Here is a 15,025-nt window from a genome sequence, read left to right as displayed (position 1 = left end):
ACAAGAAATGTTATCTCTAATATGATTTTATTGAAGTTAAGTCATCTAGGTGTAAAGAATGATGAATAACCTTATAAGGTAATGTTTACATTATAGAACTGTATCTTAAGGCCAAACATTCTACAGCAGGCAGTTACTACTGTCTTTATAAAATAGATACCTTATAAGGTAATGTTTACATTATAGAACTGTATCTTAAGGCCAAACATTCTACAGCAGGCAGTTACCTTTTAGAAAAGATGAGTGTTTCATCCCGATTTTATTTTGTACCTGTGAAACAACTGGTACATTCGACCCACAGTTTAAAAAGGTCTCCTACTTTGGTATTGGTATAAGAAGTAGGACCATCGGCTATAATTAACGCCCTATGTCACTGCGACCTGGTTAGATCTTTTGTGACTTTCCCGATGGTTATCTACTTGATTTTTTTTTTTTTTAATAATGGATTGGATTTTCTTCCAGCTCAACATTTCATGATTTACAGTCTCATGTAAACTTTAGATTGCCCTATTCTTGTACGTTTTTCTCGCATCTATACCTGCACGGAATCCCCAACATGTCTTGTCTTTCAAGACCTGTGGGATTCTTGCACGTTTTTAGCGCATCTATGCCTATTGCCTACACCGATTTTATTTGTCTTTCAACATGAAACAGTAGACCTGGGGGTCACTGACCTTGCTCAGACACGGGCTCAAATCCTTGAGAAATTGAACCAAGTCCTCCATGGACTCGATGACTTCTGCCACGGCCAAATAGTCCAGCACCTTCTTGCATTCGCGAATCATCTTTCGTACTTCGGACTCGTCAAAGCAGAGCAGCAGAGAAGAGGTACCTTGCAAGATACCACGAGATCCTTCAATCAGCTTTTTCCTGGAAAAAAGTGTGTGACAGTGAGAGAGTGAGAGAGAGAAAGAGAGAGAGAGAGAGAGAGAGAGAGAGAGAGATTGTAAAAGATACCTAGGTAATCACTAGTCTCTATCTCAGCCTCATGCTTTGATTGATATTTAGGTATGTATTTTCAAGGTGGACAATTTTTTTCCAATGAACTGGAGAAATAAAAATTTGGAGCTGCCTCAAGCTATCCTTTTAAAAGAAATAGCAGCCAAGCCAGATTACTGCAAATTAACAGGTAAGCTGGTAAGGTTCATTCTTGGAATGGCTGGCTTTCTCCTATCATGTCCTCTTTCTCTCTTGAATTTAAGGATGATAATGATAACACTGTAAATTGGGGAATGATAAGATGATTTAAGGGTGTTGTTACAGTTCCCCATATGAATCTTATGTATTTGCTGGTAAAGTAGTAAAAATAGTACTTCTTTTGTACCAATATTGAAGAAAAAAGTCGACAAAAATAGCCTACTTTGGAAAGAAAGGACTTTTAGAAAACATCTCCAGGGCGCCATAAAATTAATTAATAATACAAAATCAGCTTCTTTTGTACCAATATTGAAGAAAAAAGTCGACAAAAATAGCCTACTTTGGACAGAAGAAAGGACTTTTAGAAAACATCTCCAGGGTGCCATAAAATTAATTAATAATACAAAATCAAAAATTAATAATGCATGAAAAGTGAAATTTGTTTTGTGCACTTCTTCCCCAGGCCTTTGGAGTATGTCTCGTCATCCGAACTATTTCGGCGAGATAGTACTCTGGTGGGGCATGTTCATCATTTCTCTCAACGTGATTCGTGGTGCTGAGTTCGTCTGTGTCTTAAGTCCCATCTTCATAACACTCATCATTTTGTTTCTCTCGGGAATACCGCTTCTGGAGCGATCTTCGGATCACAAGTATCGCGAGTAAGTGTCTTTTCTTCAAGAGGTTTGATAGGGGGAACTTTGATAGATTTTGACGTGACTTTGTGAAGATTCGTCATAGACTATAAGTTACTGGTGTTCTTCTTTTCAAGAGGGAACTCTAACAACGGAGGTCTTATTGTACCGAAATCACAGAGAAGGAGGACAGGATAGGAGAAAGCTGTTCCGAGAACGAACCTTATATTTAGGATAAAGATCGCCTCAGGTGGTAAGCGAACCCATGATACATGTAGCGCTTACAAGGCGTGACTTTACCAGCTAAGCTTCTCTTCTTGATCCCTTGTGTGGCGCGTTCATTTTTGTCTAGAACTATTGCACTGCTTAGCTTCCAAGCTAACGAGGTTGGTGTATTACAGGAAATCTTTACGAAAATTATGTAATACCTCCCCTCTCTCTCCCTATTCTCACTCAATATATTCACTTCTGGACGTGTTTTCTCTCCAGCAACGCCAAGTATCAGTATTACAAGAAGTCCACCTCGCCTCTCATCCCCATCCCCCCGTCCGTGTACGTGGAGGTGCCCAAGTTTCTCAAGTTCATCCTGTGCTGCGAGTACCCCCTGTATGACTGGATGTCGGAGCACCCCACCGACCCTCCAGACGCTGCCCCGGCCTCCTAGCAATCACCCACGGGTCAGAGTAGCGCCCTGATCCGTCTCTCTCAAACACACGCGCCCGGTGTCAACTGTACCAGTGTGTAAGCAGCTTGCAAACAGAAGAGTATCAGTATTACCAGTGTGTAAGCGGCTTTGAAACATTGACACCCGTATTTATGAATAAATGAATTACAGTGTTGCCAACGCGTACCTCACGCTTAGCATGATCTTAGGTAAGACTGTGTAAGCAGCTTGCAAACAGAAGAGTATCAGTATTACCAGTGTGTAAGCGGCTTTGAAACATTGACACCCGTATTTATGAATAAATGTTTGAATAAATATGTTTTGAAAAATCCCGAGTAAAATTACAGTGTTGCCAACGCGTACCTCACGCTTAGCATGATCTTAGGTAAGACCGGTCTTACCTCTCATCGGACTTGTTTATAAATACCATTTTATTTTGAACGGGTTTAGAACGTGCTTACCTCTGAGTACGTTCTTTCCCAAGTACATTCTCAGAACGATCTGAACTGAAGAACTTGTTCATAAATACGGGTATGAGTATCAGTATTACCGGTTGTATAAAGAAGGTTGTGTTTATGTGCTGGGGGCTATACTTTGCTCCGATTTTTTTTTTTCTACCTGCCTTGGTGGTGTAGTGATCAAGACGCTCGCCTGGTAAACAGGAGGGCGTGGGTTCAATCCCATCCGAGGTATGGAATTTTTATCCTCAATAGGTAAATTTTGAGAATTTGACCACAACAATAGTAGTAGCCTACTGCTGGAGTAAAGGGACTTTTCAGTCCTATGCGACGAGCAGTATAAATAAGCACCTTTCTTTTCATATCCTAGTATACCCTAACCCAGTACATAACAACAACCTAATATATTTTCTTATACTTACATTATATCTATCTAATGGGTAGCAAATTCTAGTCTCAATATTATGTAGCTTACTAAGGTCATAGTGATAGTTGCATTGTTCGTTGCATTTATGAAAGGACGAGCAAGCACAATATTTAAGAGGTAATAAAATTACCTCTCTAATAGGTAAGTGTTTAATGTAGGTTTGTAGACCAAACTTAGCTATAATCTTTAATACTAAAACGTTACAATTTAGGGAAGTCATTCCTAATGTGGGGAAGGATAGATTATGGTCCAGCAGCGGCTGAATTTATAAATTTAAGGTTGTTAATAAATTAATCATTTACTTTTGCTCATTTTTTATGAAATGGACTTGAGCATAGTTTTGGAGAGAAAAAATCTATAATTTAATTTGTTTGTCTTTGGAACCATGCTTTTTTTTTATCAAATAACATATCTTAGTTCATATAAGTATTAAATAACTCTATAAAGTACAACCATATACATAAACACTTTCTTGGTACAATGTATTTCTTTTCTGCAATTTTAACACGCACAGTCGCAAACATTGTTTTTTTCCCTAAGTATTGAATTACTTCAATAACTCTCTCATTTGACTACAGACTACAGAGTCAAAATTATTCTTACAACTTTTGCTATTCCCATTATCACATTGGATAAAATTACGTGTACATAGTTATTCAAGCAATTAATATTATGATGTAGCTAGCGGAAAAACTAAAATCTTGAACTTTTTTTTTAGTTACCTACTGTTTTATTAGTTACCAAAACCAAAGTTGTGTCCGTTATGTGATTTTCATTTTAATTAATTATTTAAAATAATAATAATAATGAAATTGAGTATTATTACGAATTAAGTAATAGGTTGGTACTTACCCCCGAATTTAATTTTAAGTAGGTACATAGTCACTTAGGTGTATGTATGTACTTTTTTCTAGAGAAGTAGCTAGGTTGCTCCGTGCATATGTATAACCACCCTTATATACTTACCCCCGAATTTAATTTTAAGTAGGTACATAGTCACTTAGGTGTATGTATGTACTTTTTTCTAGAGAAGTAGCTAGGTTGCTCCATATAACCACCCTTATACCTAGTCATATTTTATGTCAACAGTATTATTTTTGTTCCTGGTATTTTAATTTTAATATCTCTTCTCAAAGATGTATACTGTAATACGTCACTAGTATTAAACCATTTTATTTTTAAATAAATTACTTATTTACTCTACGATTTAATTTAATAAATATATTATTTTAGTTTTATATTCAAATTTAATAGTGGTCAAGGCACTCGTCCGGTACACTGGAGGTCATGGTTTCAAACCCAGCCAAAACATGAAATTTTATCCTCATTTATTTGAGACATTGACTACCATAACAATAGAACTCTGAGGTTTAGGTGATAGAGAATGCCTTCAGTGTTAACCTCACCTAGTGTTTACCTTACTGTCATCTTTATCATGACTGTTCCCTATTAGTTGGCCTTATATCATTTCTTTCCTTTTGTTTTTGTATATCGTGTATGGGATCGCAGGTTCGATTCCACACATTGTCAAAAGTATGTAGGTAATTATCTTATTAGTAATTTATTAGGTTCTTTTTTTTCAATTCCTGAAATTTGATTTATAGTTATACTACTAGTAAAAGGTTGTTCTTTTGATCAATAAATAATACATAACATAACTTACCATTTTTTGTCCATCTCATAACACCAACGTTTTTTTTCTTCTTCTTCTTCTTCTTCTTCTTCTTCTTCTTCTTCCTCCTCTTTTTCCACTCTTTTACATTTTTGTTGATAAGATGAGTGGTAAGTGGCGGATGTAGAAAAAAAATCCTGCACCGATTTTGTCTCATCATGGATGCTAAAAAATAAGGATACAAAGTTCCGCTATTTAGGGCTATACAGGGAAAAAGCTCAAAAGAAACGTTTCTCACGACTTTACCTTTAGCCACAGAGGTCGATACTAATTAATGATGATCAAAAATGTCCGCGGCCCGGACCTCGAGAAATGTACGGCCGCTATTTAACCCGAAAACTTCGAAAAAGCTCAAGAAGTGTTCGCAATTTTCAGGCCTTTAAATTTCAGCCAAAGTCGCTCGAACTTGGGACAAAGATTCGATAAGTTAGTGTCCGCAGGACGGACTTTGAGAAATATACGGTTCAGCCGCTATTCAACCCGGAAACTTAATCGAAAAATCTCAAAAAGAGTTAGCAATTTTTAGGCCTTTAAATTTCAGCCAAAGTCGCTCGAACTTGGCGCAGAGATTCGATAAATTATGTAATATAGTAGATGTAGATCAAAAGTATATCCTTGGGCCTTGTTTCCATGATGATGATGATGTCAGCTTTCATCATCATCATGGAAACAAGGCCCAAGGATACTTTTGATCTACATCTACTATATTATTACATAATTTATCGGAAGGTACGGTACGGATGCACCCAAAATTCAAAATCCCGCCAATGGAAAAACCAACGATCGAAAAACCAACGATCGGCAAAGCCAACGATTTTTCAAAACTACTACGGTAGTCTCGGTAGCTACAAATTTCGTTGGCAGCAAATGTAAACAAAAATTACAAAACTTCGAAATCTTCACTGTATAGAAATTACCAACGAATCCTACCAACGAAACTACAAATTCGTCAGGGTGTGACAAAAGACGATGTAGCAATGTTTTTGAAAAAAATCCCTTTTTTTTCCACCATAAAAAATCCCCCGAAAATCTACCTTTTTAAAGAGTAGGGATGAAAAACAAACATTAATTGAAACTATTTTTATCCATTTCACCATCGGCGTGTGTGGTGTGCCAATGCAAGCAGGTATCCCGGATATTTTGTCTGAGTGTGGCCGATTTCTCACTCGCGAGTCGAGTAGGCGAGCGAGTCGCTGATATTCGGGTTTTCGTTCGGAAACTCTCGGTATACGGGTATACCACTATACCCCTCCCCCTCTTCAGTTCTCTTTCTTGCATCATCATCTAGTAAGAGGCAAGAGGGGAGAGGGGGGTAGTGAATCATTCAACTCGTTCAAACGAATAGTTTTTCTGACGAATAGATTTGTACTCGAATAGAAACTGTATGCTGCAATAATATGTGGCGAGTGCGCGAGTGAACTCGGGTCAGAGAACCCAATGAATAGTTTTTCCACTCGAGTGGAACAAAATAATAATCGAGTGCACTCGAGTGAAGTCAAACTCGAGTCCACTCGAGTAAAATCATTCACTCGGCCCATCACTAGTAGTCGCTTCGGTAGCTACAAATTTCGTTGGCAGCGAATGTAAACAATAAACAAAACTTCGAAACACCGCTTGCTGCAAGAATCGACGTTTTGGGGAGGATTTTCCGTTTTCCACAGTTTTCATCTCTATTGTACAGATTTTCATTCAAATCTTCAAATCTACCCCAAAAAATAATCAAAAGTGGGTTAGAGTACTTATCCAGTTACATCCTTATATCAGGAGCTAAGGTTTTCGAGGCTTATCTCACTCTTCACACGGTAAGATTGTTAGTACCTACGTTAGTTGAAGATTACCCTAGGATCTTCATTCCCATGTTAAAAGGTACTTTTTACTACTATGAAGGAATAGATGATATCCCAAATTGACTAACATAGCAGATGTGTAGGACCAAAGCGGGACTAAGAAGTCCAGGTAAATACTCTGAGCAGAAGGTAATCACAAGCTGGGATTGAACCTATGCACTCTAGTTTACCAGTCAAGTGTCTCAACGACTATGTTACTGAGGCCATGTTCTAATTTTAAATAGACATGGTATGCTCTGGGGATGTTCACAGACTATGAAAGACCTCATTTGGAAAACTTGTTATTATGTTTCAGAATTTGACACCGAACTCAACAACCATGTTGGACATACGACCAAATCACACAATTTATATCAACAATCTCAATGAGAAAGTGAAAAAAGAAGGTAAGTTGGGTTTCCCAGAAGGATTTACACCTACCTAAGTACTTTGTATTTCCAAGCTCCATGATTTCTGAATTTTGTCTGATGATTTATTCATGAGGATTCATTTACTTTATTATCTGCATAAGATTACCTACACCTACCTAAGTACTTTGTATTTACAAGCTCCATGATTTCTGAATTTTGTCTGATGATTTATTCATGAGGATTCATTTACTTTATTTTCTGCATAAGATTACAAAAATGAACATTATTTTAGCTCATACCTGTGTCACTAACTTTGTTTAATATGTCACATGACACCTACCTAAGTACTTTGTATTTACAAGCTCCATGATTTCTGAATTTTGTCTGATGATTTATTCATGAGGATTCATTTACTTTATTATTTGCATAAGATTACCTAAATGAACATTATTTTAGCTCATATCTGTGTCACTAACTTTGTTTATGTCACACACATTTCTTCAACAGATTTGAAGAAGTCCCTGTATGCAATATTCTCTCAGTTTGGACAAATCATGGACATTGTTGCCCTCAAAACATTGAAGATGCGAGGTCAAGCCTTTGTGATATTTAAAGAAATTGCTAGTGCTACCAATGCATTGAGATCCATGCAAGGGTTTCCATTCTATGATAAACCCATGGTAAGAAGTAACATATTTTCAAATTAATAATTGGATTTTATTTTCATTTTATTTTTTATGAATGTATTTTACACAGTTAATTAACTCATTAGTTCATCATGGTGATGTTGGTTTGCTTTATTGTATTACTTAATTACTATACTATTTCTTAGAATATTCAACTTTAAACTTCTGAAAAATGACAGGTATTAACCATTATTCTAAACACCTATTAAAATAATGAATCTTTCTTACAGAGAATACAGTATTCCAAAACAGACTCTGATGTGATCTCCAAAATCAAGGGCACATTTATGGAGCGACCCAAGAAAGTTAGAAAACAACCAGCCCCTGTGGAAGATCCTGCTGAAGCCAAGAAATCTAAGAAAAAGGCAGCCAAGGAGCAAGCTCGACTCATGCAAGCACAACAGCAGCAGATGCAAGCTCTATCTGTACAACAACCTCCAGTCAGCCAACCTGCACCACCTGCCCGTGAGTATAAAACACAGAATAGAATAGAATATACCCTGCTTATACTGTCAGAATGGGATTGAAAAGTCCCTTTACTCCCATAGTCTAAAACAAGGTCTTATGTATTCGGTACTGCCTTTTTACTTCTTTTATCCTATTAAAAGCAAAGTAATGTTACAATTGTTACATGCTTGTAAAGCTGTGGTACCTACTAATGCTGATTTCTTTATATATATAATAATAAAAAAAAAATCAAGGTCAACATGAAATTTGGGGGTTAAGTGATTGAGGCATCTTGAAAATTATTTTGTACTAGTTCACATATATTATATTTCCCTCCCTTTCATTTCAGCCATGGCCACTGCTGGAGTTCCAGAGCAGCCTCCAAATCAAATTCTTTTCCTCACAAATCTACCAGAAGAAACCAGTGAAATGATGCTGTCCATGTTGTTCAATCAGTAAGTTTTCTTTTGCAACTGCTTTTTTCTCCCAACTTTTCTCTCTCTCACTTGTGTTGTTTGTGCCAACCCTAAGAGGTTTGATAGAGGCAGCTGGAACAAAGGAGGTCAGGAGAAAGCCACCAATATTTTCAGAAAGAACCTTTGGTATAAAGCTTGCCCCAGGTGGGAATCAAACCCATGATCTAGCACTGACAAGGCTGGTGCTAACTATGCTGGCATATCAGTTTTTAACATTCATTCAATTATTATTATCCCTGCTTTTTAATCTACAGATTTCCTGGCTTCAAAGAAGTGCGATTGGTTCCCAACAGACATGATATTGCTTTTGTTGAGTTTGAAAATGAAATGCAATCTGCTGCTGCCAAACTTGCTCTCCATGGCTTCAAAATCACTCCCACTCATGCTATGAAGATCTCATTTGCTAAGAAGTAAAACTCTCATCCACCTTTTGATGTAAGAAATATTTCAACCCTTTTACATTTGAGTTGTAACAATTTGACACAAATGTTTTGTGTTGGACAAAATTGTGTTATTGAAAAATTCTGTAGTGTTTTGTGTCAAACAAAAATTGTGTCATTGAGAAATCCTGTGTTGTATGACTTTATAAGTGCTGCTGCCAAACTTGCTCTCCATGGCTTCAAAATCACTCCCACTCATGCTATGAAGATCTCATTTGCTAAGAAGTAAAGCTCTCATGCACCTTTTGATGTAAGAAATATTTGAACCCTTTTACATTTGAGATGTAACAATTTGACACAAATGTTTTGTGCTGGACAAAATTGTGTTATTGAAAAATTCTGTAGTGTTTTGTGTCAGACAAAAATTGTGTCATTGAGAAATCCTGTATTGTATGACTTCATAATTTTATGGAGGATAAAAGCATACTACTAGGTACAATATGTACAAATTTATTATTTATTAAAATTAATTTTTAATAAAACTCACATATGTACATACCCCATTTATTACACTGATGAGCAACACGTGTGTCATTGAGAAATCCTGTATTGTATGACTTCATAATTTTATGGAGGATAAAAGCATACTACTAGGTACAATATGTACAAATTTATCATTTATTAAAATTAATTTTTAATAAAACTCATGTACATACCCCATTTATTACACTGATGAGCAACACATGTGTATTTTACTTTTCATTCTAATAGAATCTGCTAATTATACCTTAGCTCTTAACAAATTCTATTATAACTCTCAAAAGGTTCATCTGATTTTGATATTTGGTACAAAATAAACAAACAAAAACAATGTAATGTTAACACAAAAACATGTTCACTTTATTTTTTCATACAAAATAATTTTTTCATCATTTAGTTTATGTCTATCATTGAACATGTCATTGTCACTAAACCTCATGTTATCCCAAAGCCTTTCATTTTTTGGAATACCTAGCCTTGTTAACAGTTTATCAGATCATTGAACATGTCATTGTCACTAAACCTCATGTTATCCCAAAGCCTTTCATTTGTTGGAATACCTAGCCTTGTTAACAGTTTATCAGCTAATTTAGGTACAATGGGTTGTAATCCTATACCACATATCCTAAGAACTTCAAATGTTACTCCTAAAACTAAATTCAACTCTTCAATTTTGTTTTCTTTCCTGAGTGTCCAGGGCTTGGTTGTATCAATAAATTTATTGGCTAAGTGTAACACTAATATAATGCTATCTACACCTTTATAGAAATTGAACTCACTGTAATGTAGTTTTACATCTTCATGTAATGTCTGACAGTTCTCTATCAGTTCAGTTAGTACTGGTTCTTTGGTGAACATCACCTCATAGCATTCTCTGTTTACAAGAGGATTTACATTATCTGGATTGATAGATTTTGACAGACACCTGTTCAACAAATTTCCCAAGGTATTGGCCAGCTCTGCATTCAAAATATTTTTTGCCTTAGTTTCACTATAGTTGGAATCACTGTGGTTTGTCCCTTCCCTCAACAAAAAGTATCTCAAGCCACAAGATGTGAAGTCTGATAGTTTACTCATAGGATCCACAACATTACCAACTGATTTGGACATTTTCACACCATCCACTGTCCAATGAGAATGCACCAAGAAAGACTTGGGAGGTTCTAATCCAGCAGCTATTAGGAATGCAGGCCAGTAAATGCCATGGAATTTCAAAATATCTTTACCCAATATTTGAATATGAGGAGGCCATGTATGAAAATCAGGATAACCACTGACTGTTAGGTAATTCATTAGTGCATCCAGCCATACATAAATGGTTTGAGTGTCATCATCAGGTACTGGAATACCCCAATGAACTCTTGCTTTGGGTCTGGACACTGAGATATCATTTTCTATTTCAGAACACATGTTTCTCAACTGATTGTAAAATTTCTTTGGCTTTACAACATCTTCATTTTTATCTAACCAATGTGCTACATCATTTATGTAATTTGATAGTTTGAACATGTAATTTTGTTCTTCTACCCATTCAACTGGTTGGTTTGATTCAATGCTCACATACTGACCTTCATTTTTCTCATCTGGTCTAATTTGGTGTTCCAATAGAAAAGATTCTTCTGAAACACAATACCACCCCTTATATTTGTTTGGATAAATGCTGTCACAATGTACTCACCATTGTGACTGACAGGTGTCCTATGAAGAAACAGAATTATGATTACTGTATGTATGTGCTGACAGCTTTGTTCCATGAGTCTTGGGTAAGCAAACTTTTCCATGGTGTAGGTGTTTATTTTGGTAATTATTCAGAAGCCACAACAATCAAAAAGAAGCTCTTTTTTGTGTTTAACTTAACTTACTTAACCCTATTACTAGTAAAAGGTTGTTCTTTTGATCAATAAATAATACATAACATAACTTACCATTTTTTGTCCATCTCATAACACCAACGTTTTTTTCTTCTTCTTCCTCCTCCTCCTCCTCCTCCTCCTCTTTTTCCACTCTTTTACATTTGTTGATAACAGTGGTAAGTGGCGGATATAGAAAAAAAATCCTGCACCGATTTGGTCTCATCATGAATGCTAAAAAAATAAGGATACAAAGTTCCGCTATTTAGGGCTATACAGGGAAAAAGCTCAAAAGAAACAAGCGTTTCTCACGACTTTACCTTTAGCCACAGAGGTCGTTCAAATTTTGCAGATTCCATACTAAATAATGGTGATCAAAAGACACCCTCTTTTTTTTAGGTATATTTTTATTTATGTACCTGTCATTTTATTCATTTTTATCCTCTTTTCAGACCTTTGAAGAGTGGGAAAAAGAGAAAAGCACTCTGGACATGGAATACTATGAATGGAAGGACCATCCATCCTATCAGACGTACTTGAAACTGAAAGCCTATCCATCCCAAGATACAAGCAATATTGAACAAGAGATAGGTCAAGATCCTCTCACTCAGAAGTACAGCAAGGCTGTGACAGACCTATTTAACCAAGGTAATGACCTATTGACAGACCTATTTAATATTCTTAATATCATTGGCCTCAAGAAATGTACGGCCGCTATTTAACCCGAAAACTTCGAAAAAGCTCAAGAAGTGTTCGCAATTTTCAGGCCTTTAAATTTCAGCCAAAGTAGCTCGAACTTGGGACAAAGATTCGATAAGTTAGTTATGTCGATCAAAATTAGTATCCTTGGTCCTTGTTTTCAGAAGGTACGGTTCGGCCGTTATTCCGGAACAGAGTTCCGCTATTTATTTAGGGCTATACAGGGAAAAAGCTCAAAAGGATTGAGCGCTTCTCACAACTTTACCTTTAGCCACAGGTCGCTCAAATTTTGCAGACAGCTTACATAATTAATGATGATCAAAAGTGTCCGCAGGACGGACTTAAGAGAAATATACGGTTCAGCCGCTATTTAACCCGAAAACTTAATCGAAAAAGCTCGTTCGCAATTTTATTTTCAGGCCTTTAAATTTCAGCCAAAGTCGCTCGAACTTGGCGCAGAGATTCGATAAATTATGTAGTAGATGTAGATCAAAAGTATCCTTGAGCCTTGTTTCCAGAAGGTACGGGTACGGATGCGGATACACACAAAATTCAAAATCCCGCCAATAGAAAAACCAACGATCGGCAAAGCCAACGATTTTTCAAAACTACGGTAGTCGCTTCGGTAGCTACAAATTTCGTTGGCAGCAAATGTAAACAAAAATTACAAAACTTCGAAATTTGGCCTCAAAGTGATCACTCTAAAGCTGATTGAGAGGCCAATGACAAGTGCCCACCCCATCTAAACCTGGGATAGGGCAAAGAAAAAGAAGAATGATATTTTAAATAGGTTTTATTTATTTAATATTTTTTCCCCTCCCAGTGCTATAGTCCTAAACTAAAATGGATGCGGCACATAAGGGATCAGGAATTACTGCCTAACTTCCCTCCCAATGAAATAAAAATAACTTTATGGGTCTGTATCATAGCATGTCTCTCTTTAACCATAGGTAGCCTTGCGTTCCTTTTGAACATAGTTCTGAGAAATTTTCAGGTAACAATGTTAATCACTAAAAATGTCAAATCCCTTCTGTCAAGAACACCAAGTGCATTAAAACTCTGCTCCGATTTGTATCACACAACACCTTGTTTGCACCATATCAAATTGCTGACAAGATTGAGGGTTGTGGACAACTGTGAAATCGGAAGACAGGCAATGGCAGAAGGCAAACCTCCTAGAGTCATTGCCATTTACAATCAGACCCATATTGGAACTATTGGTGATAAGGTGCTTGTGGCAATCAAAGGTGAAAAAAAGAAAGGTGAGTAGTGGAGAGAGCCATGAACTTTCAAAATTTTGGTTTCACACAAATTTTAATTTTTTGGTTTCACACAAAATTTAGGGTTATGGTTGTTCATCTCCTGTAATATTGGTCATATTAGTCATACTTTTTTTTTAAATCTGTTTTATTTAAAGAGGAGGTTAACAATTTAAGTCCTATTCCTAATCATACTTTTTGTAAAGTGTGTAATACAAAGTGTAAAACTTTCTACAAAGTATTAGCCAGAATTAAAATTTTAATCAAATCTATCAATGTCATCCTTCAACAATTGAGTATTTTATTGTTATTTATTTTCAGGTATTATAGTTGGTGTGAAGAAGCATCAAAAACCCCACATACCAAAGACAGATACCAACAATGTTGTTCTGATAGATGACAGTGGAACCCCCTTGGGCACAAGAATACATGTCCCAATACCATCAATGCTGCGTACAATTCTTAAAGAAAAAACACTGTCAAAAGGGGCTGATTATACAAAGTTACTAGCAATTGCCACTACTTTTATCTAAGACAATTGACCAAGTAGGAATGCAAATTGAAACGAGAATTAGCTAGTCTGTCAAATGTTACTAAAGGCCAGTAGCTTCCTCAAGGTTATTACAGAACACAGTAGATGGGCATGGTGTACATCACATGCTGGTGGCCGGCTGTTTTGTGGTTCTATCACCATGACCTGAATAAACTTTGACATTGCATCACATTCATAATTTTATTTTGGATGGCTCTTTCTTCTTAATGCTGTCAAAATGAGTAATATTGAATTCCTACCATTATTTGAATTTGGAGAGAAAAGAAAAAAAATAATATTAAGCCAGTGCCAGGTACATGTTAATATCCTCAAATATTTTTATCACCAAGGAATAGTATACATGAAAGTTCCATTTATGTTAGTTGATGTGTATTATTTGCTGAACAATAAAAGCATGAATGCTCAACTTTGTACATAAAAAACTGAAATTGTAGTATCTAAATAGATAGAAATATGTATGCTTAAATCAAATTTGCTGGGCATCAAGAGATGCCCTTGATAAAAGGAGACAAGTTTCCAAGTAATTTTCGAAACTCAAAAAATCATTCTGAAAAATCTGAAAATATTCTAGTGGCTCTTTTTTATACACCCTGTATAAATCAAGATTTTTTTTAAAAAAAGGCTTCACTTTCCAGACGATCAGATTTCAAAGCTTCCAACCTCCTTGAAAAGATTCGTTTACACGTGCAGCATCAAAAGTGACGGGGTCTTTTGTGGGTGACTTCCACATAACCTCAATTTTTTTAACCCTTTGATGCTTTGTTTTGATCTTCTCCGGGAGTGTCGGAGTGACTTTTCTTGTAAAAATCTTTTTTGATAAGTAATATAAGTATAAAAAAGTAAAATTGTGATCTTATCATCTTGTCAATAATTTCTGAAGATTACAATGAATATTAATTGATTGAATCATTTCATATTAATCTTCATTAATCCTAGTCATAATCAGTC

The 15,025-nt window shown here is 36.0% G+C and overlaps 5 protein-coding genes and 1 long non-coding RNA gene across 7 annotated transcripts; 5 read left to right on the top strand and 1 right to left on the bottom strand.

Annotated features, from left to right (window-relative positions):
- The first annotated feature begins 1,584 nt into the window (after positions 1-1,584).
- On the top strand, positions 1,585-2,480 carry LOC103510778. The gene is made up of 2 exons (XM_026824746.1): positions 1,585-1,796; positions 2,259-2,480. Exons 1-2 carry the CDS (start codon positions 1,612-1,614, stop codon positions 2,431-2,433), a joined length of 360 nt encoding a protein of 119 aa, XP_026680547.1. The 5' UTR covers positions 1,585-1,611; the 3' UTR covers positions 2,434-2,480.
- Positions 2,481-2,655: 175 nt separating this feature from the next.
- On the top strand, positions 2,656-5,002 carry LOC113468087. The gene is made up of 2 exons (XR_003391950.1): positions 2,656-4,244; positions 4,359-5,002. It is a non-coding gene; the product is annotated as an uncharacterized LOC113468087 (long non-coding RNA).
- A 1,577-nt stretch (positions 5,003-6,579) lies between these two features.
- On the top strand, positions 6,580-9,739 carry LOC103510777 (U1 small nuclear ribonucleoprotein A). 2 transcript variants are annotated; one of them, XM_026824745.1, is made up of 7 exons: positions 6,580-6,792; positions 7,133-7,223; positions 7,695-7,867; positions 8,104-8,338; positions 8,670-8,775; positions 9,051-9,189; positions 9,445-9,739. In XM_026824745.1, exons 2-7 carry the CDS (start codon positions 7,157-7,159, stop codon positions 9,463-9,465), a joined length of 741 nt encoding a protein of 246 aa, XP_026680546.1. In that variant the 5' UTR covers positions 6,580-6,792; positions 7,133-7,156; the 3' UTR covers positions 9,466-9,739. The 2 variants fall into 2 exon arrangements, with proteins under 2 accessions (XP_026680546.1, XP_008473688.1); XM_008475466.2 differs by lacking the exon at positions 9,445-9,739 and having other exon boundaries at positions 6,581-6,792; positions 9,051-9,327.
- A 41-nt stretch (positions 9,740-9,780) lies between these two features.
- Positions 9,781-11,384, bottom strand: LOC103510786 (methionine--tRNA ligase, mitochondrial; the record flags this gene model as incomplete). The annotated part of the gene is made up of 2 exons (XM_008475478.3): positions 9,781-10,150; positions 10,240-11,384. Coding segments are annotated over 2 exons (1,224 nt in total), but the record flags the coding sequence as incomplete, so codon positions are not given.
- A 6-nt stretch (positions 11,385-11,390) lies between these two features.
- Positions 11,391-12,288, top strand: LOC103510785 (28S ribosomal protein S35, mitochondrial-like). The gene is made up of 2 exons (XM_008475476.2): positions 11,391-11,479; positions 12,019-12,288. Exons 1-2 carry the CDS (start codon positions 11,417-11,419, stop codon positions 12,286-12,288), a joined length of 333 nt encoding a protein of 110 aa, XP_008473698.1. The 5' UTR covers positions 11,391-11,416.
- A 938-nt stretch (positions 12,289-13,226) lies between these two features.
- Positions 13,227-14,505, top strand: LOC103510775 (39S ribosomal protein L14, mitochondrial-like). Its single transcript, XM_008475462.3, has 2 exons — positions 13,227-13,527; positions 13,846-14,505. Exons 1-2 carry the CDS (start codon positions 13,266-13,268, stop codon positions 14,055-14,057), a joined length of 474 nt encoding a protein of 157 aa, XP_008473684.1. The 5' UTR covers positions 13,227-13,265; the 3' UTR covers positions 14,058-14,505.
- The last annotated feature ends 520 nt before the right edge of the window (positions 14,506-15,025 follow it).

This window comes from Diaphorina citri, unplaced genomic scaffold (genome assembly GCF_000475195.1).
Source record: "Diaphorina citri unplaced genomic scaffold, Diaci psyllid genome assembly version 1.1 scaffold642, whole genome shotgun sequence".
NCBI classification, from domain to species: domain Eukaryota; kingdom Metazoa; phylum Arthropoda; class Insecta; order Hemiptera; family Psyllidae; genus Diaphorina; species Diaphorina citri.
The sequence above is the reverse complement of the archived record's forward strand: the minus strand, read 5'-3'. Positions and strand labels throughout refer to the sequence as shown.